Source organism: Pseudopodoces humilis, chromosome 8, assembly GCF_049639895.1.
Source record: "Pseudopodoces humilis isolate 2021_Gansu_Grassland_sample_001 chromosome 8, ASM4963989v1, whole genome shotgun sequence".
In the NCBI taxonomy this organism is placed as follows: Eukaryota; Metazoa; Chordata; class Aves; order Passeriformes; family Paridae; genus Pseudopodoces; species Pseudopodoces humilis.
The window spans coordinates 11,160,202-11,182,963 of NC_142207.1; the positions used below are offsets into that span (position 1 = coordinate 11,160,202).

A 22,762-nucleotide genomic window follows, 5' to 3' on the forward strand; every position below is an offset into this window, starting at 1 on the left:
TCCTCCCGCAGGGGACAGCGCTGGTTGGCGGAGACAGGCCGCGACCACACAGCTGTGAGGGGAGGGGCGCGTGGGGGAGCCGTCGCGTTGGAGACGGCGGGATCGGCGTTGCAATCCCCCCTCCCTCCCCCCGCAGTCGGGAAGCCCCCGCGCGGCAGTGAGAGGGGCCGGGGGTGCGCGTGGGTCCCCTCCGAGCGCTCCGAGGGGGCCCCGCGGCCTGGGGGCTTCGCGGCACCGGCGCCGCCGCTCCCGAGGACACTGGGGGCCCCGGGGTGACGCCGGTGGGAGAGGGCAGCGTTCTCTCTGCCCTTTCCCCGGCCCTGGGTGAGGTGAGGCCGCTCCCGCTGCCCGCCCCGTGGGGCCGCGCGCAGGCTGCCCGGCCGGAGGTGCGCCCTGCCGGCAGAGCCGGTCCGGCTGGCCGCGGCCTCGGGAGGGAGCGCGAGTGGGGTTCCCTCCATGTTTGTTTCCTTTCTCAGGGGGAGTCCTGCGGCCCGAAGCTTCCAGCTGGTGGTGCAGGAGCTGGGATGAAGTAGTGGCGTGAGGACCCCGCGCCTTAACATAAAAAGGAAGGTGGCTGCAATCGATGGTGGTGTGCGCCTCTGGCTGTTCCTTATGGCAGCCACGGACCCCCAGGTCCTGGCCTTGGCTGCTCAGATCACTGAGAGCACAGAACAGGACATCCCCCTGCTACTGCTGAAGTTAAAGGGTAATTAATGCCGTTCCTAAAATAAAAGGATGAGCTGGTGAACTATGGCCAGACCTTCTCCTGTCTTCCTCCTTAAATACAAAAGATTTTTCTGAAACTGTAAGAAAGGTTGATACAGCAGCTTTTCCTGAGAGTGGCATTTGACTTGACAAAAATAAGGAGGAGCAGAGGAGCAAATGGACAGAATTTTCTGCCTTTCAGCTGTCACTCTGATAATGTGGGCCCTTTCCCTGCTGATACAGGCAGGGATCTCACACTTGGCCAAATCATTTCTCCCAGTGCATTTTGGGCAGAGAAACAGGGTGGTTGTCAGTATTCAGTTTTTAAATCTTAATGCAGAAACAAGATCATGAGCTCCTGTATGACTTCCGTGTCTTTCCTCCTGCTCTACAGCCACTGCTCATAGGAACAGTTGAAACAAGTCAGGTCCTGTTCTAAACTGGGATGTAATTATAAGGAAGCTATATGTTTCCCAGTGGTTGTGGTTTTATCTAGCCCAGGAAATTCATACAAATGGTTCATATCCCAGGTAATGTATGTTTTGCTACTAAATATGTAGAGAAAATGGGAACCTAAGTTTAGCTATCCTTCCCAATTGTCATATAATCTTACAAATGAGTTGTAGCTGTAGCAGCAAAAATTGCTGACAAAATATTTCATGCTGTTGTTAGCACTTTTACAATTACTTTAATCCTGGATCTTGGCTCTGTGTATATATACTCTTCTTACATTTTAGAAAAAGAAAAAAAACCTTGCACATCAGAATCTTACATTCCTCTTTGTCTCTCTCCTGCTTTCTTCCCACAGGAATTTTAAGTAGTCCTTCCTTAGGATGTGAAGAATCAAATAAAATTAAGCAAGATCTCTATGATTATGGTCTTACTCAGTACTGCTTGCTGGTCCTTAAGCGAGACCACTCTCAGCTACATGGAGCCTGGGCTACTGCTGCCCAGCTAGCAGAGATACTAAGGTAAAAAAATAATAATAAAAAAAAGCTAAGAAGTTTTCTTCCAGTTTTCCTTCTGTCCTTTCATCTTGCTCTTTCTCTTTTCAAGCTGTAATACATTGGCTCCCATCCAGAACAAGGCTTGTTGTTCAGGAAAGGCCAGGGTTAAAGTGCAGGGAGCAGTCAAGAGCAGAGGGGTCAGGCATAGCCTAATTGGCCGTGTTTAATTCATTTGCATTGTGTTTCACTGAGCTGGGGGAACAGTATGGTGGGAATAGGGTTTGTATTGGCTTTACCTTTTTTGTGAACAGTACTCACCAGTGAAATAGTTCTTACCCAGTAATTACATAATTTTGAATTGTGGTTATTTAAAAATTGTTATTTTGTTTGCGTAGATTTCATCTTGCAAAGATCTTCAGCCTGATTGACTCACTGCTTGGCTTGACTGTGTTTAAATATTTATTTAATATACCTATTCAAAGTATCTATTTATGTTTTTTAATATAGTAGAAGACACAGTTCATACAGACTAGATGACCTGATGTGGTGATATTGTGAGAATGGTGTTGTAAATAAGAAAACTTTAAACTCAAACCCCCAGTGATCTAATCTCAATTTTAAATGTCAGGAAAAATAATGCATTTCAAATTTTCCTCAAGTTGTACTTAGTTTTGGCTTAACTAGGAAGTAAAATTCTAAGGCATGAAGTAATTATGTGACCATCTCTTATTTATGCCATATCTGCTGTATGAATTTTTAATGTGAGGAATTTCACTAAGGGATGCAAGAGTTATCACCAGAGTAGTGTGACACTTAAATCATCCCCTGTAAGTTCTTTCAGTTGCAGAGAATACTGAAATTTATTTTAGCTGTAAAAATGTCCTTTTGTAGCTAGATGAATCTCAGCTTCATGCCTAGAATTTGTTTTCCAAGGGCTTTGGTAGACATCCTTATGTGTGTGCATTCCCAAAAAGCTAACGTAGCCTAGATAAGGTATCAGAAAGCAAAATTAATAAAAAGTCAGGAAGACTCTTTTGTTGCAATGGTATCAGTGGTATTCTGCAATCAGAACTGAAACAACTTACCAGTTGTAAAGCATGCAGTTTCTTGTAAAAAGTCTTCCAGAAACAACCGATGTGTTGCAAAAGTGAGTAAAATAAGAGAGCTGAGATCTGAGGAACTGATTTCTAGCCCACATGCTTTCCTCAGTTTGAGACAAGTTGTAGACAGGCTCACTGAATGTTTTGTGGTATATTTCTTATGCATATTTTCACTGCCTGATGTGTACCCCCTTCGTCATTGGGCTTTCTTTATCAGTATTTTTTTCTACCTTTCTATTTTGCCTTTTTTTTTTCTTCCTTATGACCTTCCCTAGAATATGGAACAAGCCTGAACAGATTCTATGAGGCTAAAGGAGAAAGTGCCTTTGATATGTTTTTAACTGAGAAATGCCGTAATAAGTAGTAATACGGTCTCCAACCTGTGAGTGGTTGCTCTTCCTTGGAGGCAGCCACCTTGGAGCCAGTCACAGCAGTGAGCTGTTGTTCAGGGGGGAATTGTCCCATGTCACTGAAGCATTTCTCCAATGACGTGACATTCATTCAAAGTTGTTCAAACAGGCCTTTGACTATTCGGGTTGATTTTTTTCCCCTTTTTCTTTCTTTCTTTTTTTTTTTTTTTTAACTCCATTTCAGCCATTGTTGTGTAGGGCTAGAAGTGAAAGAAGATTCTGAGGAATTTTACAAGAAGTTTCTTCCTTCAGCTATAGACAGCCTGCTGGTTTTGGGAAAACGCTTGCAAGCACGATTTATCCGAGCAATCAAGGTATTTAAGTTTCATAGTTAAAAGAGCAGAGAATGCCTGCAAACTTTCTGAGGTCATGTGTTGGATAAGTAGGATATTATTTTAGGAACATGGTATTATGAAAATTTATTTTCCAGAAATTGCTGTAGTTTTTCTTATGCCTCTGAGCTCTGAATCTGAAATCTGTCATTGTACAGCATTTGCTCCATGATTTGTGCAAAGCCACTCTGTTACCGTAGGCCTGTTTAGATAGTTTGGCTACTACTTTTCACAAGTTTTAAAGGTAGAGGGAAGGAGTGCAATTATAGGAAGGATTGAAGAATTAGAGCAGTATAAGAGGAAAAAAAAAAAAAGCCTACAAAAGACAGCATCCCAGTCACAGTAGTGTTGTAACTTTGCATATCATTAGTTCAGCCTTCAAAATTACTTAGTTCTCACTAATTGTATTCAGCTTTACAAAAAATGATTTAGGAAGTCTTAAGATTTTAAATCAGATTTGTTGAAGTTTGTTTTGTCATTCAATTTCTGCTGCATATTTGGCAAAAAAAATCCAAGAATGCTCACTGCTTCTGAACTTGCACATGGAGAATGCCAAAAGCAGACTTCATGAGTTTATAGATTTAAACACTTTCTCACATTTCCCTCTTTTTTTGCACTGAAGAAGGGTTTTTCTCAGCGAGTTTCCTTCATGCTTCTGAGTTCTAGAATCAGAAGGAAAAGTACCCCCAACAAAAACCCACAAGTAATTTAAATAACCAACTTCTTGGATTCTGACAGTTTCTTTTAATATCCCCATTTTTCCATACTATCTCATTTCTTGGCTCACTGGCTTCTTGCACTTAGCCAAAGTTTTCCTACGAAGTACTGTGATAGACAGCACAGACAATCAATTCTCAGAAAGTATCAATGCAGTAACATAGTTTTTTTTTAGTCCAGTACTTGAGAAGTGCATTTAGTGCTTAAGAAGGAAGCTTCCTAAATGACATCTCAGGAGACTCTTATCCACAATATGTAATTTCCCCCATACTTTCTTATTATGTCTCAGCCTACATACTACTTGAGTCACGCTTGTGGGCAAAGATTTCTTTTGAATGCAAATGCAGTCTACATTATAATTAGTACTTTGGCTTTTAAACTTCATGGTCTCAGAGGTGACTGGGCACCCAGACTTGATGCTTGCTCAGTGGAATTCTGGAAATCCCACTCTAGCAGTGGAGATTTGAAGTTTATTCTTCTCTCTTTTGCTTTTTGTACAGGTTTTTGAAGTCAAGGGAAGTTGTGAAATAGCTTTCAGAAACTGACATATTGCCAAAACACAGAGCAGATAATATTACAGCTTAACATATTACTGTTATTTTGTATCTCTCATTGTCAGTATGAATCAAATACAAAGTTAAACCTTGACTGAGGGCTGAGGCTCCAGCAGGGATCTAGGAATAGGCTTCCCAAGGTTTCCTTTGTGGAAGCTCAATTAATGTGGGATATATGACCATGTGCTTTTTAACAACATTTTTCAGGAGTGTGATACTGTCAAAATCCCTTTCGCTGTTCCACACAGCAAGATTCCAGATTTCTAATAGTCTGTGGCTCACACTTGGAGTACAGACTGGAATGTGCATCTGTATGTGCATTCATATGTTAAAACCTGAATTCCTACTGGTCATAGGGGAACACTGGAGCACCTCTGCAGTCAAGGAAGGCTGAGAGAGATGGGGTTGTGCAGCATGAAGAAGAGAAGTCTCTGAGGAGGGCTTATATCACCCCCTCCAGTGCCTAAAGGAGCTAAAAGAAAGCTGGAGAAGGACTTTTTAGAAGAGCATGTAGTGACAGGATAAGGGGTGATGGCTTTACACTGAAAGAGAGAGGTTTAAATTTAGTGTTGGGAAGAAATTCTGTGCTATCAGGGTGGTAAAATACTGGGACACACTGTCTAGGGAATCTGTGGATGCTCCATCTGTGGAAGCATTCAAAACCAGGCTCCATGAAGCTCTGAGAAAACTTGTCTACTGGAACATCTCCCAGCACATGGCAGTGGTGCTGGAACAAGATGGACTTTAGGTTCTTTCCAACCCTACCATTCTGTGATTGAGCCTATGTTTTTTTCCAGTCCAGTGGTATCACAGGCAAGCACTTGATGTAGTCTGTTTGGCAAACAGATCAAATTTCGGCTTTATAGTGGTTTGGTGTTTGCTCCCAGACCTCCAACTAGGAGGTACTTCTGAAGCTTCACCATACCAGTTATCAGGAACCTTTTTCATTTTGACTGTGTCCTTGGCGACTTGGTACCTTTTTAAATTTCCCCCCCTTCTTTAAAGTAATATATTTCCCACTTAGTGCATTAAATCTGTGATGCATGTTTGCTAAGCTATTACTTGTCTTATCCCTCCTATAGTATGAAATATTTTTAAGGAGTAAACAAGATTTCTCTCTCCTTGTTGTGGTTTTTTTTTTTTTTTCCCCAAATGGGTGCTTTTATTTTTTCAGTATGTTCAGATCTTCTTGATTGACCTCTGAACTCAGAGGTCTCACAAGTTGGGTTTGTTGTTTTTTTTTTTTACTGGTTCCTACAGTTTCACCAACCTCATTTGGAAATTTGGTGGAGTTTGGTTTCCGAATTCCTGAGGCATACAAACTTTCCCATGACATCAAGATGGAGTCCTTAGTGAAGATCATACACATGTTTTTACCTACTTCTCTTTTGTTTAGGATAAAGAAAAACAAGACTTTTTACGTTGGTTCCAAGTAGTAACTGATGCCATCTGCTGGCTGTTCGGTGGGCATATTCAACTAGCAGCACGTGGTAAGGGAAATGTCAACACACAGAACACCTGAACATTTATTTATGGCAACTACAAGTATCAAAATTCACTCTTAAGCTAATCTCCACTTAGTCTTCTAGATTAGAGTAGATGGTAATTCAGTCTTTTTAAGTAGTCACCTCAACAGCAATATCTAAAATGGCAAACATTCACTAAAGGGAGATACTCAACTGTTCCCTTTCTAATCTTTCAGAGATAAATATTTAAAGTGTCATCCTGTCATTTCTCTTTGTAAGTCTATATCTTTTAAAAATCGTGGTTTTTTTACAATAAGAGACAATTGATCTTTTCCTCTGTGTGATCAAAATATGCCAAAATTTGACCAGAATACATTGCTAGTCCTGATGAGTAGATAGAATTTGAGACATAATAGATTTCTAAAGTTTTTTTCCATGACAGGAAATTTTACAAATATTTAACAAACTTCACTATATATTTGTGACCAAAATAAGCTTTCATTTAAACTGATGTCAATCACACTGACTTTTAAAAGCAGAATTTGGTTTTGTTTCTAGTATTGGACAGAACCCTAAGGATCATAAGATGTGTAACTAAAAACACACATGGTCAGAAAAATTACTGAACACATTGTCAGTGATACACTGGGATAGAAAAGATGGTGCTTTAATGACATCAGTAGACTTGCATTAAATAACCTAGGGTAAACAAACTGTCAATGTTGAGGTCCTTCACTTTTTTGGGTATTGTCCCAGTGTTAATTCCACAGTTGTTGTAAGAAATGGTACTATTGTAACAGAAAGGGGTTTAAAGCTTTAATTCCCTTGCAACATCAGTGCCTGAGGGATGTCCAAAGGCAGAAAACACAGGATTCAGCATGTTTTTTGGAGGTTGAAGTAGTTATCTCAGTAAATTTCAGTGTAAAAATTATAAATGAGGGAGTTCGTTTCAGAAACAGTGTCTGGTTTTACTTGCTATGGTTTATGATGAAGTTTATGTGGTTTATGGTGTTTTCAAGTCTGGTTCTGATTGCATGATTTCTTGTTTGCTTGTTTTTGGGTTTTTTTTGCAGTACTACAAAATGATCGCTTCCTGCAGTTGTTAATAACAGATGATGTTGAAACAGCAATTATAATGATGTCTGTGTTACACAATATTTTGAGGATCAATAGGTTAGTTTTCATATAATTATTTTTCTTAATAATAAATATAAAAGGCAGTTCATTACTGCTTGGTAAAATAAAATCTTTTCATATGCAAGCATAGTTGTGTTTTATTATTTGGATTTGTTTTTTTCCCTAGTCTTTATAGTAGAAATAGAAAACATTAAAAAGCTGGGGGTTTAATCTTAAATTGAGAGAGTGGCAATTGGTTGAAACAATTGTACTGCCTGGATCAGATTCCTGGTCCAGCTAGCTGGGTATCTTGGCTTGCTGTATATAGCCTGACATAGCTAAAAATAAGTCACTGTTAAAAAGCTCACATTTTCCAATTAACAATTATGTTCTGTCCCACTCCCCTTTTTTTTCTTTATTCTTTTTAAAGTTCTGTCTTGCTTCAAGTTGAAGAAGAGACCCTTCACTCTATTTTGGATGAACTTGTTTATAAGCTTTCCTCTACCACCAATCCTGCTGTAGGAAGTGCTGCCACAAAACTGCTGTTGTTAGTGGCGAAATTTTGCGAACAGCTTGTGCAGTTATTCACAGCTCGCTACAAAGGTTTGTAAGCATGCAATCACTGAGCCTCCTCTTAGATTCCCTGTGAAAATAAAAAGACAAAGGTTTCCTATTGTGGTTCAATAACTCTCCAGTACAGATGGAAACTGCAGTGCCATGTTGCTTTGTGGATTTTTTTTCCTTCTATTTATTTCCATTGCTGTTTAAGGTACAGCACCTCTTTCTGTTTCTTAGATTTATTTTCTTCTGTGTACTGAGGACTTAGCATGTGGCAACTTGTCTTTTAAAGCTCTTTTTTGTCACTTCCAACCTGATGGGCTTTTACTTCTTTCTGTTTCCCTGTGCAGGCTGGTTATTGAGGGATCCACTGGCAGGGTGCAGGAACTGCCACAGTCAGAGAACCTTGTGTCACATCTGCCGCAGTGCTAAGGCTCACTAATCCAGAGCATGAAAGTTTTACTTAGAGTGAACTGCTGACCCTGGCTGTTACAGGTCTGCTCATCTGATAGAGGGCTGTTTAGTTATCCAGGAGCTGACTGTCTTTTGATATCCAAGTAATGGGAATGAACTCTCCCTAAGAATTCATGAAATTAATTTATAATTTTGTCTTGATGCCTTCAGATGATGAGGCTGAGTATGTGTATAATCTGTTTAATGTTATTCATTCTTTAATGAGGTGTCCCATTTAATGTTTCTGTCTCTAGCCTAGCAGGGAGCTCCAGGAAACCTCTTTGTATTCTGTCATGCCCATAGAGACTAAGGAACAGGCATAGTGTTTGCCATGTCTTCTATGTTCTAGATGTTATTGTTGGTCAAAATTACTTGTGAGCAGCCTCAGCCCTTTGAGGACAAGGACAGTAAAAAGAGGGAATGCAAGGCAAAAATGTCCTATTCCAAATTTTTGCACTTGTGCTGACTACTCATTATACAGTACCAGCCAGAAAAATTTCTGAACCAGATGAACAGCTTTGCCACCCCTTTGCCTACAGAATTGAGGAGGGATTCCTTGGTATGCAATTAAGTATAGTGTGCCTAAGGCTGGTATCACATTGTGGATTCTTGGGAAGCTGCCATGATAGTCTGATCATCCCAGCTGTAGAATGCTGGCTTGTCTGAAGAGGTGCAGATCTCCATCAAAGGATGCTTTCTTTTGCTCTAGAATCACAGTATGCCACAGTCATTTAGAAACTCTTCATCTCTCTCCTGTACATGTTTCCTCTTTCCACTAAGAAAAAATAAATGCTTTTTATCTCTACTTTTTTTTTTTTTTAAGTTAGAATCCTTCTCTTAGTTTTAACTCAGGCTTTGGAATCCTTCAGAGACTTTAAGGAATAAAAGCAACAAAGAAAGCATTACAGCATTTTCACCATCTGTCCATCTCACTGAAGTCCCTTGGTTTCACTGTGGCTCAGAGATGTTGGCAGTGTGAGGTGCTTTGGTGTGAGCTTTGCCCGCAAAAGCAGCCTGGTGGAGGTGAGGGCATTTCCAAGACCAGCACAGTCCCTATGTCAGGTTTCCCAGACGGCCTGGCCTTTTGTCCTGCATGGGTTGACACATCTGTGAGGCACGTTGGAGGTACTTCCTGTCAGTGGCCAAAAGGTGCATATGGCTGTGTAGTCTGTACAGAGACTGGAAAGTGGTTGTCAGACCTGCAGCACTTTCTGTGAGGGAGCGGTTTTGTGTAGCCTGGCTCCCTGCTTTTGCAGGGCTCAGACAGCCTTGGGGCACCCACCGATTCCATTTAGAGTCCTGCCTGTCTCTCTCCTGAAGTGTTTAACTGTCATTGTTTTTCTTAAGTGGTGTGTGTAGTGCCACAAAGGTGCCATTTCTGTGTGCTCCAGACCCTGTAAGTACATGTCAGTGTTGGAGTTGCCCAGTGTATGAATATGCTTATGGACAATGTTTTTAAGATGGAAAAGTGACTTTAATCGGCAGTTCTTCAGGAGGCAAACACACACATATTTCCTGCCTTCCTTCCTCTTCCCTCCAACTCCCTGCAGAGCCCTTAGGCTCTAGGATTTGTCTGATATAAACATTTTAGCACACATTACTGTCTGCTTGCATAGGGGGTGTGTGTGTTGTTGGGGGAGCACAAGAGTGCTTTTTAGCTACTGCAAACCCAAAAAGCTCTTTTGTCTCATGGATTGGATGTACATGCATTCACAGTTAAACTATGCTGTGCAGGTAGGACATTAAACAATTCCAAATAGAAAGGAATACATTTTATTTGGAAAATATGAAAAGAGTATATAATAACAACACCCAGCACTTGTGTGGTGCTAATTCTCTTTAGCACCTTACAATGACTTACTGAAAGTACATTGGTAATTGGACTGTCAGTGATAAAAACACAATACTGACTTAGGCATACAAAATCACTGGGTAATGCTTCTCTGTGATAGTTGGAGTACCAGAAATTCTTTGATAAGATTATGCATTGACACTCAAAGATGGCTGATGGTCTTCAGATCTCACACTCCTTTGCACATAGAATCAGATTTGATTTGTTGATTTGCAGTTTGTAACTTTGAAAGCCTGAAAAGAAAAATTCACATTAGTGAATTGGCTTCTTTTTATCTTAGGATTAAAAGGACTTTTAAGTAAACAGTGGACCGGCAAAGGATTTGACAGGGAGGTCAATCAACTCTTGGACCTGCTGTATTTGGAACAAACCAGTGGAAAAGGAGAAATGCAGGTGATGAAGTTTAATGTGACTTTCAGATGTGAAATCCTATTTGCATGTGAAATCCTATTTACATGTGATTTGTGTATGTTTAGAATGGATTTACTATATCACTTTGTAGACACTTTTGAAAACCTGTGTTATTATTTCACTATGTTAATTAATTTTTAATTGGCTTTTTGAATTTATTTTACTGTGGTTTTTTCTTAAACATCAAGAAATTGCTCAGTCATTAAGATATGGGACTATGACTCAAGAGATTGACTTTCTGTGCAGATTTACCATAGATTTCAATATAACTATAGGGGAAAATAATTAATTTTTTTTGCTAACTATTCAATTAAAATAACTGCATCTGCTTTTCTCACATCAGTGTTACAAATTTAGATCTCTGGATTCTAGGCAGCATTTACATAGAACTAAGTCATATACAGAAAATGTGCAGTAAGAACACCACCTGGACTGTGTTCCCAATAAAAGCGACAATGTGTGTTTCATGAGCATCTTAAAAATAAAATTACATGCAGGTTTCTCAGAGATAATACTTCAATGAAAATCAGTTATGTTTGCAGAGACCTGCTTTCATCTTCAACAGAGCAGGGTGTTTGGTGGTTCAGTTTGTTTGTGGATTTTTTTAAAATGCATTTAAGAATAGAATTAATTTTTTTTCATGTTTGCATTTCAGTGACTTCTGATCATACTGCAAATGTAACATTTTTCCTGCTGCTCTTTTTCCAAACTTGTCTTTCTGTCCTCTCTATTGTAGTAATTTTGATTGAATCACCATTTGAAAGTGCTTCAGGTGATTTAAATACAAATTTCTAGTATTGTTTATATATATATATATATATATATATTTGTGCTGTAGATTCATTTGTTTACCACAGAGAGCATAAATACATGTGATCAGATTAGCTACTTTTGGACCAAATATAAAGTTTATGATAGTAACTGTATTGTAAGACCTTAAATTCCCAAATTTGATGCATTTGAAAACTGATGGGGTTTGGCCAAATGTGGAGATTGTCCAATTGTGCAAGCAGTAATAAAGTGTTTTTCTATGCATGGAAAATATTCTACCAACTGTTTTATTAATTTCAGAAGCAGCATCAAGCAGCTTGTATAATCCAGGCAGCATGGCGGGGATTTCAGACAAGGAAAAGGCTGAAAAAACTACCCCAAGCAGTGATCACTTTACAGAGAAGCTTCAGGTAAACAGTATGACTTTATGAAAAACAGTAAAGAATAGGATCTAGTATGAAGGTCTGGGTTGGGCTGGGTTTTCTCAAGTCACAAAGGAAGAGGAAACATTCAGGTCATCTAATTCAATGTCCTGTTTGAAATAGGCCCCCGCCTCAAAATGGGATCTGGATGCTCAGGACCACATCCAGTTTTAGAGGTCTCCCAGGATGGAGATTCTACCATCTCATTTGATCCATTTCCTTGTTGCACTCTTTATCGCTGCCTCTTGTCCTTTTCCTGAGCACCCCCATGAATCTGGCTGTGTCAGTTCTATAGCACTTCTTTAGGTAGTGAGAGACAGATTTGCCTTCCTTTAGGCTAAATGCACCTTGCCTGTCCTTATATATCCTATGTTTCATGGCCCTTATTGTCTCTGGACAGTCTCTATCCCTCCCATTTGTCAGCATTGCTCTTCCATTGCGGGTCCCAGTAGAGTGTGATCAATGCTCCAACTGTGTCAAGTAAAGCCAAATAATCTTCCTAGTAATCTGTAGCCTTTGTTCCTGCAAGGCCTCGCTCCTGGCTCGTGTCCAGTCTGTCCCCTCTTTTCATTGGAGTTGCTGTCTGGGTAGTTGGTGCCCAGTCTGTGCTGGTTCATGAAGTTATTTAGTACCAGCTGTAGAATTTCCCATTTGAACTTCGTGTGGTTTTTATTGAACCATTTCTGTGGAGGTTTCTCTGAGTGTCAGCCCTTGGTAAAGTCGAGGAAAATGACATCCACTGCTTTCCCCTCATCCACAGAGCCAGTCATCACAGAATGCAATCAAGCTGGTCAAACATGATTTTCCTGCGATAATTCTATACCAGCTATTCCCATTCACCTTCCTGTCCTTCCTGGATATAGCTTTCCTGAGAATTTGTTCCTATGTCCCAGGCCCTAGGTTTGGGCTGACCAAGTGTCCCTTCATCTTGAAGATGCCTTTTTCCAGTCAGCTGTTACTTTTCAAACAGAAAGGTAATGTAATGCCAATGTGAGCATTTTCACTACAGATTTTTTTGCAGAAACATCCAAACAATGTGCTTTTTCAGTAGTTCCAAACTGCCACTTCTGGTGCCAAAAGCTCCAACTGTCCCTTTCCCAGATGCCAGACTGCTCCATGAAAACAACTTACTTCTGTGGTGCTTTCATGTTTTCTGTAAAAATTTGTGGCATATGGAAAACTGAAAGTGTGGCATGGGATTGCCCTAAATAGCACTAGAAGATGATGTACTGGTGGTAGGACAGTTAACTGGTTCACAGTTAATTTGACACAAAATTGCTTTGTAAATTATATTGGAGCTATCATGGAGCTTCCTCATGCCAGAGTGCTGCAGAAACCAAGGCCCATAGTGCTTTCTCAGTGTAGTGCTTGCAAGACCTTGTTCTTCATTAATTTTTAAATCTTTGGCTCTCAATAGAGTTACTTCAGTGACCTAGATATAGTATCCTCTGCCTTCGAGCAGCAAAAAAGGAAGCTATGTAAATAATGCTTGTGTCACTTGAATTAGATTGCAGCAGTAATGTTAGCACATGTTAGGCTGTTTTGAGAGATTTAGTTTAAACTTAACATAGGTTAAAAGATCTAAAGTGCAGACATCACCAGCAAGTTTTTTCAAACTTTTTTTGCATATTGATCATTACTGTGTCAAAAGTAGATTTTTTTTTAATCACTGTCAAATCACTTTGCATTGTGACCAAAGTAATACAAAGCAAACAACTGCACTTGATTGTCTAGACTGGCCTTAATTGGCTATTGGACTACCTAAGGTGTAATCTTTAAATTCTGAAAGATTTGCAGGGGCAAGCAATGTATGTGTCTGTTGAGGGCCACTGGTCACTGCACTTTGGTGCTGCAGTCAGACATCCTTGTCACTCCTTTTTTATCCACCATACACTTGAAGCCAATATTCCTTCCCTCATAAGGCATCTTGCAAGCCTGCAAGCCAAACTTATAGCCCAGAAAATTTGGATGATGGGCTAAGACATAACATGGAAAAGCAACAGGGAAAGGATGATGAGACTATCAGCAATCACCAAGCTGCTTGACTCCCTTGTGTCATATTTTCAATATTGTAGGCATTAGTGTGCCTTTTAAGTAGTTCTCGAGTCATTTAAATGGACTTTTGAAAGTGTTTGCTTAATATTGAGAGGAATGGAAACTTATTAATATCCTTACAGTTGTGTTCATGGCTCACTCAGTCCCAGAGTACTGAGCAAATACAGTAACTGTACAGTGCCAGTGTTGGTTTTCTTCTGTCTATGTCAAAACATTACACTGAAAAATAGTGTTTGGAATACTGTAAACATGACTTTAGAAGAGCTTTTAAAATGACTTTTAATTTTTAGCAGTCGGGTTCTGGTTATGTTCACAGATTTTTTTTTAGAACAAGTGTGGTTAAATACTGCCGAGATTGAAACTCCAAACTTTGCTCACCTGCAGCTGCAGAGGAAAATCTTAAACTCTGCAAGTTATAAACTTTTGAAACTGTGGTTTCAGAAATGTCCCCTCAGTGAATGTTAAAGCCTGTAGTCTCTCTCCTTGAAGCTACTTCACTATTTCATGGCTAATTGTAGGACATTTAAAATGGCAAAATTATTATTAATAATGCATCAAAAAGGAAACCATTTTACTTTCCTAAAGAGATGACCAGAGGGAGGCTGCTCTGTGCCATGAACTGCAGAAGGAAGCTCAGATCTTACTCTGTGTATGTTTTACTTTAGTTCAGAGGCAGTTCCCTGTCACAGTGTGGTCTTGTGCAAGCAAATATATCTTATCATTAGGAGAAACAGAGGATGAATGTGTTTTGCAGAATATATAGGAAAGAATAATTTAAATCTGACAGACACTCTTGGTTTCACAGAAGTGCATCTGAGAAGTTCATTAAATGTTTTTGTAGTTTCCAGCCTACTGAAGCTGATAAAAATTAATGGGCAAAATATATCATTTCTTGATAAAGGAGTTTTATCAATAAAATATAATCAAAAGTCTTGTTTGATCCTGTGCCTTCATTTGCCTTAGAAATACAATATTTGGATTAAAATATTAATTACCTGAATTAAAAATGTAAAAATTTACAGCTCTAATTTGCAGAAATGTGTGGGCTGAAAACCTTTAGTTTCCTTGAAACCATTCTGATATAATCACATGTATCATGAGCTGTATCTTTAGGTAGGTGTGGGCACACCTCAAGTCTGCATTACAGTAGTAGAAGGCTTATGGTCTGTCGAATTATGGTGGAGGCTTTTTTATCTGTTAAGGTCAGATCTTTAAATCCAGAGCATCTCTTTTACACAACAGCTTCCATCCCAATCTCTCCCAAACCAGTTTTAGAGACTAAAGGGAAAGTATGGTTGGTAGAAAAATTATAGTTCAGTTTATACTAGTGATGGGAAACACAAACAGGTCATTAGTACTGTGAGTCTAAAGGTATGTGCCATGCAGCAATAGTAGAATTGCTGGACATTAGTTCTAGTCTGTGGACATTTTCCTCCTCTGGCATCCCTTATACCCCCACTCTGTCCATTGGATTTCTTTCCTAGTGCTTAAAGCACTTCTTTCATTGTCCCCAGGAAAGTGCTAGAGGAGAGCAGAACTCTGGGCTGTGGCCCAGCGAGGGTATTCAGGTCCTGAGTGGAGAAGTGATTTTGCTGCAACAGGAGCAGAGAAGTCCCATTATTACCTTGTTGTGGGGTAAAGTTGTATACTCTCAGGTCTTAAGGCTGAAGAGGTTTGGTCCATTGGGATGAGGAGAGGCAGTGAAGGGAGGGGGAGCTTTAGCTCACACCTCATACTTCACTGAGATCATGGCCAAGTGGTCTCAGTAATTATTAGTATTGATGCATCAGTATATTACGCATTTTATGTTAGTCTCTACATTGATATGTTGCTGTGTATTTCATTGATGTACTTGTTATTAGCGTAATAGGGCCAGTTGCAGAGTTTTCAGCTGTCTCATCTGTTAAACTTCTGCTGCAGGTTTTTCAGTGCACAGCAGGGCAACATCCTAACATGAAATCTAGAACAGATCAGAAAGAATTTGCAAGAAAATTCTTTCCTAGTGTTCTCTAACAAAGCTGATAGACCAAATGTGTCAGTCTGTATTTCCTGGAGAAAAAAAATCCCTCCAAAATTAAGAAGTGAGTCTTGGCAGCCAACATTCTGATCTACTCTTGTAGTCAGTACAAAAATAATTATATGTGTTGTGGGAAGCAGGTGCTATGCATGCTGATGGATGAACTGGAAATGGAGCATACTGGAGCAGATGGCTAATGTTGCTTTACCTCTTCATCAGGTGATTGAATCAAAACTGTTGTTCCAGTCCGTTCTGGCTGTGAATGTCCCACATGAAGCATCATTCCCTTCAGAGTCCTTAGAACTTTATCCTAAGTAAAGATTTATACTTTGATTTTATAGAGTGGTTCAGAGTTTTTTGTGGCTATAGATAGTATGGTAATTTGTTAGCTTGCAGGAGACTTCACATTGCTTGGTGTCATTCTGCAGCCAACAGCTGGCATAACAGAATGTTTTGTGGATTCTCTTTCTCAATGCTGGACCACCTAACACAAAGAAAAAGAGAGATACTTTAAATAAATGTACAACTTAAGGTAATTGTTAATGTATTTGTGTGTTGCAGAGCTAAACGGGAACAGGAGCTGCAGCATTTAACGAAACAGAAGGAAGATGAAGCTCTAAAACTGCAAATGCAACTTCAGAGACAGAGGGCTATGAGACTCTTCCATGAACGACAGCTGGCCTTACTGGAAGTTGTCCATGCCAGTATGATTTATATTGAACTATAGCAGAAGATTCAAGTGTCTGTGTCTCGTTAGGAACAATTTCCCCAAATCTATTTCCCAATCTTGTGTGTCTGTTTGCACTGTCGTCTTACTGTCTCTTCTCCTGACCCAATTACCTGAAAGAGAATGTGCTAATTCCCCCAGGGTTTAGTAACTACTGATCAAGATCTGCTGCCTTCAAAATGGTGCAGGAGAAAGGGAGAGACAGTTTTCTTGTGTTACAAAGCTCCATTGCAGCTATGACCTGCAAGACCTGACCCACAGCTAGGAGACCTTGGGGGAAGAGGGGCTTTTAACTGAGAGCACCCAAGCTTTTTTGGTACTATCTAGTCTGAGGATTAACAATGTAAATTTTTAAGACAACCTAACCCACAGTCTTGTAACTGTGGATTTTTGTTACCTTTGTAGGTCAGGTGAATAAATACATGCAGGAAATGGAGGAGAAGTCAGCATTAACTATCCAGAGGTTCTGGCGTGGGCATAGAGCAAGAAGAGTTTTTCATCAGCAGAAACAATCTCTTAAGGAATATAAGGCAGCTATCATCATTCAGAGAGCAGTAAGTATTTATACTTTGTTCTAATAGTAGATAGGATTATTGTGAAGCCTCATAAAACTCTGTTTATTCTCTTACTGTTAATGTAGCCATAATTTATTAAAAAATTGCTCAGGGGTGATAGTCTAGAGCCACAAGTTGCTTTAAAGGGTTGAACGTTGTATAGGCTACAAAGCTATAACTGAAATATAAAAGCTGCTTCTTTGAAACTGAGGATTGGAATGTCATCATACTACAGATGAGTCAGTAACTTATTATGAGTATTGTTACTTACTCTGTAGTGTTCATGCTGACCTTGTATGTTGTCTTTTCAACATCATAGCTGCATTTAGGCTTTTACAGATGTAGTACAGAAAGACTTTCACTGATTGTTTACAAACAAAGCGGGAAGACAAACTTCCTCTCTGTGATTGTCATATTCTCGTTTCTTACAAAGGCTTGTAAATTCTTGGAGAAACGAAGAAGGAGGAGACCTCTCTCTCCTTGGAAAGGACCCAAGGGACTGACTGATGAGCAGAGACTAGCTTTGCAGCAGAAGGTGGATGACTACATCAAATTGCATCCGGTCTGTTTCTTAGTCATTTCATAATTTGCATTAATGATGGAACATAAAATACTGTGGGGATGAAATAGTTTCAGCTTCATAAATTATGATCAAGATAAGCCATTTAAGGTATGTATGTATTAACCCTGCTTGTTTGACAGCAAGGCACTAGGATATTGGGGATTTAACCATTAATCTAATAAAAAGTGTCAAAGCAAACTGTAATTGGAAAGTTTATATACATGATGATGGATAATTTTGAAGAGAGTTGCAGAGGAAGCAAAATTATGAAGTTAACAATTATGAACAGCATTTGCATTCCTTGTTTAGGCATTATTCTGCCCCCAGAAGTTTTAAAATACCCAGCTTCTAACAGTAACAAATTTATTTTCCTCCAGGCTTCCCAAATGTCAGAAGAAACGAGTAAAGAATTGCATGTGCAGGCTCAGACAAAGTTGGCACAGTTCCTGTTGAGGAGCAGGCTGGATCAGAGAGCAGCACAGCGGAGAGAGGCTTTACTGGCTCAGGTCAACACTGATGTGGAGCTGCTAATGAGTACGTGACTGCTCTGCTCATGGTTTTGATTACCATTTGGATTAAACCAATTTAGAGGGAAAATTAGAGTGAGCAGTGGTAAAGCCTTATTTCAAAACTGAAATATCTTTCTTCCTTTGCCATATGCCATATCTTGAGATCCAGGCTTCGTTAGAGATTATCCAAGTGCTGCTGTAGGTTAAGGATAAACACCTGTTTTTCAAGGAGCATTTTATTCTTCTGATTAAAGTCTCTGATATGTTCACGAGAAAAGCAATTGCCCTGTAACAGGCATTAGAATTTTTTAAAAAGGGGTCTCATGCAACCTATTCACCCTATTCACATTTGTTTTGCTTTGGTTTATTTTCTTGTGTTGTAAGCTGCTGGCTAAAACACTCTCGCCCCTTCCAAATAAAGAGGGAAATCTTTGAGCTGCAAATTCCATGTTTCCATTTTCTCTGGCCTGGCTTTTAGTGAAACAGAATTCACTACTGTGCTATCTTAATTCCAGACAAGTGGCTGCATGAAAGAGCAAGAGTAGCAAGCTGCAGCCACCAGAGAGCACCCAAGCCGGGCAGAATTCATCAAGTTAGTGAATTCCATTATTTAGTCTGTCACGTGCTGTGTCACTGCAGCTCATCACTCTCTGAGCAGGCAAATCAGCAGCACACTATTACACTGTGCTGGGTCCCCCAAGCAGGGAAACCACAGTGCTGCTGCACCAGAGCCATGTGCTGATGTCTTCCTGCACCAGGAGCGTTGATCCACAGTAGTGACCAGGAGATCCTCTGAGGTTATACTTCCACAAGAAAACATTTTGGTAGATGTCACCACTGCACCTGAAAGAAGTAGTCCATCTTTTCCCTTTCTTCTTTCAACCCTAGTATGTATTTCTTTTTTCAGATTAACCTTTATTTGGATTGTCTCACCAATAAGATTTATGATTTATCATGTCATAGAATTGCAATGCCAGAATGGGGAAAGGAGTGACCTAGGACAGTGGGAAGTGGGAGGGTAGTGTTTCTTTTTTTTCTTTTTTTTTTTTTTTTTTTTTAGTACTCATAAAACCACAAACAAAATACAGAAACTCTTCTCCTTGTTCTTGTAGATGCTCCAGGTTTAGCAGAGACCACAGAAAAAGATCTTGGTACCTTTATGAGTCGATCAATCCCTGTAGCTACCAAGGCAAGACAGACCCACAACACTATGCTAAAATACACTCGCTTGCCATGGTGGAGGAAGCTTGGAGATGAGTTTACAGAGGATGATGTAATTCCTGACGATGCCATAAACACAGAACTGGAAACTCTCTTTATTGGAGGAAGGAAATCCTTTTAGGTAACAAGCACAAGAATTTCACATTCAACCAGACTCATATGTGCACTATGCACTCACTTGTGTATGTTTCTAAGGAAGGAAAGCATATTAAAAAGACTGAAAAAGACCAAGGCCTTATTTTAGTGCATTTTACCTAGTAAGAATCCCTTCCTGTACATCAACAGTTGGATGCTATTGATTGTGGTGTTTCAAATAGGATTTAAATACTGTAATTGTAAATTAAGGTATTTTGTAATTTGTATCGCTTTAAAAATAAATTCATGACCTTTGGCTTTTCAGTTCTTAATCACACTAAGATGCATAAAGAATCTGGCCATTGTAAAAGCCTGGGATTTTATAGCAAAACATTTTATCAGGTGATGTGCTTTGAAATAAAGATGTGTCCTGAACAAACCACGACACCAACAGGAAAGCATGAAAATGCAAGGAAGGCTGGGTGCTTTCTCTGTACTCCTCCCAGACTACCTGTCCTTGCATCTACCTTCTGTAGGTTTCCTTTTGTTTGAGTTTGTTCAGGAGCTCTTTGTTCATCCATGAAGGCTTCCTGGTGCTTTAGCCTGACTTCCTTTTTCTTGGGATGCATTGTTCCTGAGCTTGGAGAATGTGATTCTTGCATATTAAGCAGCTTTCTTGGGCCCTCCAGGGCTTTATCCCAGGGTACCCCACCAAGCAGGTCCCTGAAGAAGCCAGTCTGCTCTCCTGAAGTCCAGAGTAGTGGACATCAGCTTGCTGTGCACCCTTCTTGCCACCCTGGATTCCACCATTCCATGGTTATTGCAGCCAAGGCTGCCCTTGGACTTCACATTCCCCACCAGCCCCTCCTTGTGGATGAGGACAAGGTCCAGCTTTGCACCTCTTCTTGTTGGTTTGTCTGTGTCTTGGAGAAGGAAGTAATCAGCAGTGCATTCTGGGAAGCTCCTGGATTGCCTGTCCCCTCTGTGTTGTCCTGCTAACAGGTATTGGGGTGGTTGAAGTCCCCCATGAGGACCAAGACTTGTGAACATGAGGCTGTTCCTATCTGTAGAGGATGTTATCAGCTCAGTCTTCCTGTTTTGGCAGTCTGAAACAGACCCCTACTATGTCACTGGTTGCTGCCCTCCCTTTAATCCTGGCCCATAAACTCTCAGCCAATGTCACCATATGGACCATCAGCTCTGTCTTCTTAAACCATGCAGAAGTTGCTTCATCCAGAAAGATCTCCAGCACAGGGTCTCTGCAGGCACTGTGACCTGGAGCACCTACAGCCAAGAGCTGAAGGGTGCTGCCTACTAATGTGTCTGGAACAAGAATTTGATACTGTGCTAATGCCACAGCTACTTGTGTTATTTTTCCGGTGAAAAACCAGAGCTTTAAAAATCAGATCTTGCCTCACTGCAAAGGAGGAAAAAGTGCAGTGGTTTCTGCTGGTTGTATGTGGGTAGCAGTATTGGTTCAGCATGTTTGTTTTCCATTCTCTCTGGAAGGCTTTGAATTTTAATTTTAGTGGAGATGAATGGAAAACAAATAAATAGAAACAGTGGGCGGAAGACCAAGCCCATTCAGATGCAGCTGATACATGGAAATTAATAACTGGATGGCTGCCAGGAAGAGCTGTGCTCTATGTTAACTTTTTTTCACAGAGCTGTGATTTGGAATGCACTGAATTGGCTCACAATTCCTTTCTTGGACAGTTAACTGATGGAACCATCCATTAAGTATTTGCTAGGGCGCTTCTAGGTGTCTGTTGAGTTACATATTATTCTGCACAGTTCTGCTGGTTAGTTTTGAGCCATGCCCAGAACAAGAGAGGTGCCCTATAACTACAAGAGCAGAGGGTCCGGGGGCAGTCACCAGGTGCTCCAGGGGATGGAAGCTATCCCTCAGCAGCCAAGCTCTGGCACTGGAAATGGTCTAGCATCTCTGGACAAACTGCAGCAAGCCAGCTTTTCCCTTCTAAATACCTGAGTCTTCTTTACACGTACATCATCGTCCCCTTGGCCATGCAGCCCCTGGCCCAAACTATTTTGGTGCAGAAACCTCTGCTCTTACGTTTATTCCTAATCACCCTTATTCTAACAGCTCCTTAGCGCAGGGAGATGATCGCAAAAGGGCGTTGCTGAATGTATCTTACATAAAGAGCTGAGCCCCCATGGCCAGTGTTAATACCAAGTGAATTAGAGAGCCATCTTCCCAAAATGCCATTTATTGTAATGGCCTCTGCCACTCACTGCCAGTGGAGTGGATAATGAACTCCCCCTTTGGAATATGCAATTTGCTAAATCATGGGGATTTTCAAGTGAACAGAGAACCTAGTGAAAGATGCTGTTTTGCTGGAGGAATTCAAGTTGCTGGTCCAGCAGCACAAATTCCTCTGCTCCACCACAGCTCTGATAAAAATGCTTTGTTTTACTTTGTGCTTGTCACTAGGAGATTGCAGTCACATCCATTTTACAGACTAGGGAAACAGGAAAGAAAGACATGAGGGAACATGCTTATGGTTATATATAGCTGTATAACCTGTCACTTGTTCCTGTAACTGTCCCAGGCAGAGCAAGCCCAAAAGGGGCCACATGCTGGGGTGGAGCTGGGAGATGTTCTTGGATGCCAATTGCTGTGGCCAGTTCAGAGCCTGGGCCCAGTAAAAGAGACTCCCAAACCTCCTCAGATGCCCCGCTTGGCTCACAGTGGGAGAGATTTGGCATAGCTTGACTCACCCTCTTTTCAAGTCTTTCTGCACTGTGTGCAGGACATGTTGCTGGCAATTTTATTTCACTGCAGCTCCTTTTGGAATAGAATACTCCTGCCTTAATAATGGGAACAGACATAGACAGCTGAACAGAAGCCACCTCCAGCTTGCTACCAAATGAACAGTCCTGTCTGTGTTAAACAATCACCCAAAAAAAGACTGTAGGAGAGGCCAGGAGCTGCAATGATCCAGTCCTACTCCTGCTTTCCTGTTTGCCACAGATCCCAGGCATGCCCAGAAAGCCTGGAGCTGTTACTTGGGCATAAACCTATGGCATGGGCGGTCAAGCCAGGCAGGAAAAAGGGGCAGAGTTTGGTCATACCCAGCAGGTCTGGACTGTGCCCCTTTGGGTAGCAAGCAGACTTGACTTGGCAGGCTGAAGGCAGACCTTCTCACCCAGAGGAATTCTGGGGGTGCTCTCCACACTAGTGGGGTGATGTTCCTGGGGGGTACCCGC

The 22,762-nt window shown here is 40.7% G+C and overlaps 1 protein-coding gene across 1 annotated transcript; it reads left to right on the top strand.

The window, feature by feature from the left end:
* The first annotated feature begins 71 nt into the window (after window positions 1-71).
* On the top strand, window positions 72-19,866 carry IQCB1 (IQ motif containing B1). The gene is made up of 14 exons (XM_088058908.1): window positions 72-329; window positions 477-706; window positions 1,514-1,676; window positions 3,347-3,476; window positions 6,162-6,255; window positions 7,305-7,404; window positions 7,778-7,950; window positions 10,491-10,603; window positions 11,693-11,802; window positions 16,448-16,590; window positions 17,019-17,167; window positions 17,601-17,729; window positions 18,107-18,263; window positions 19,351-19,866. The coding sequence occupies exons 2-14, from the start codon at window positions 613-615 to the stop codon at window positions 19,578-19,580; spliced, it is 1,785 nt and encodes a 594-aa protein (XP_087915034.1). The 5' UTR covers window positions 72-329; window positions 477-612; the 3' UTR covers window positions 19,581-19,866.
* The last annotated feature ends 2,896 nt before the right edge of the window (window positions 19,867-22,762 follow it).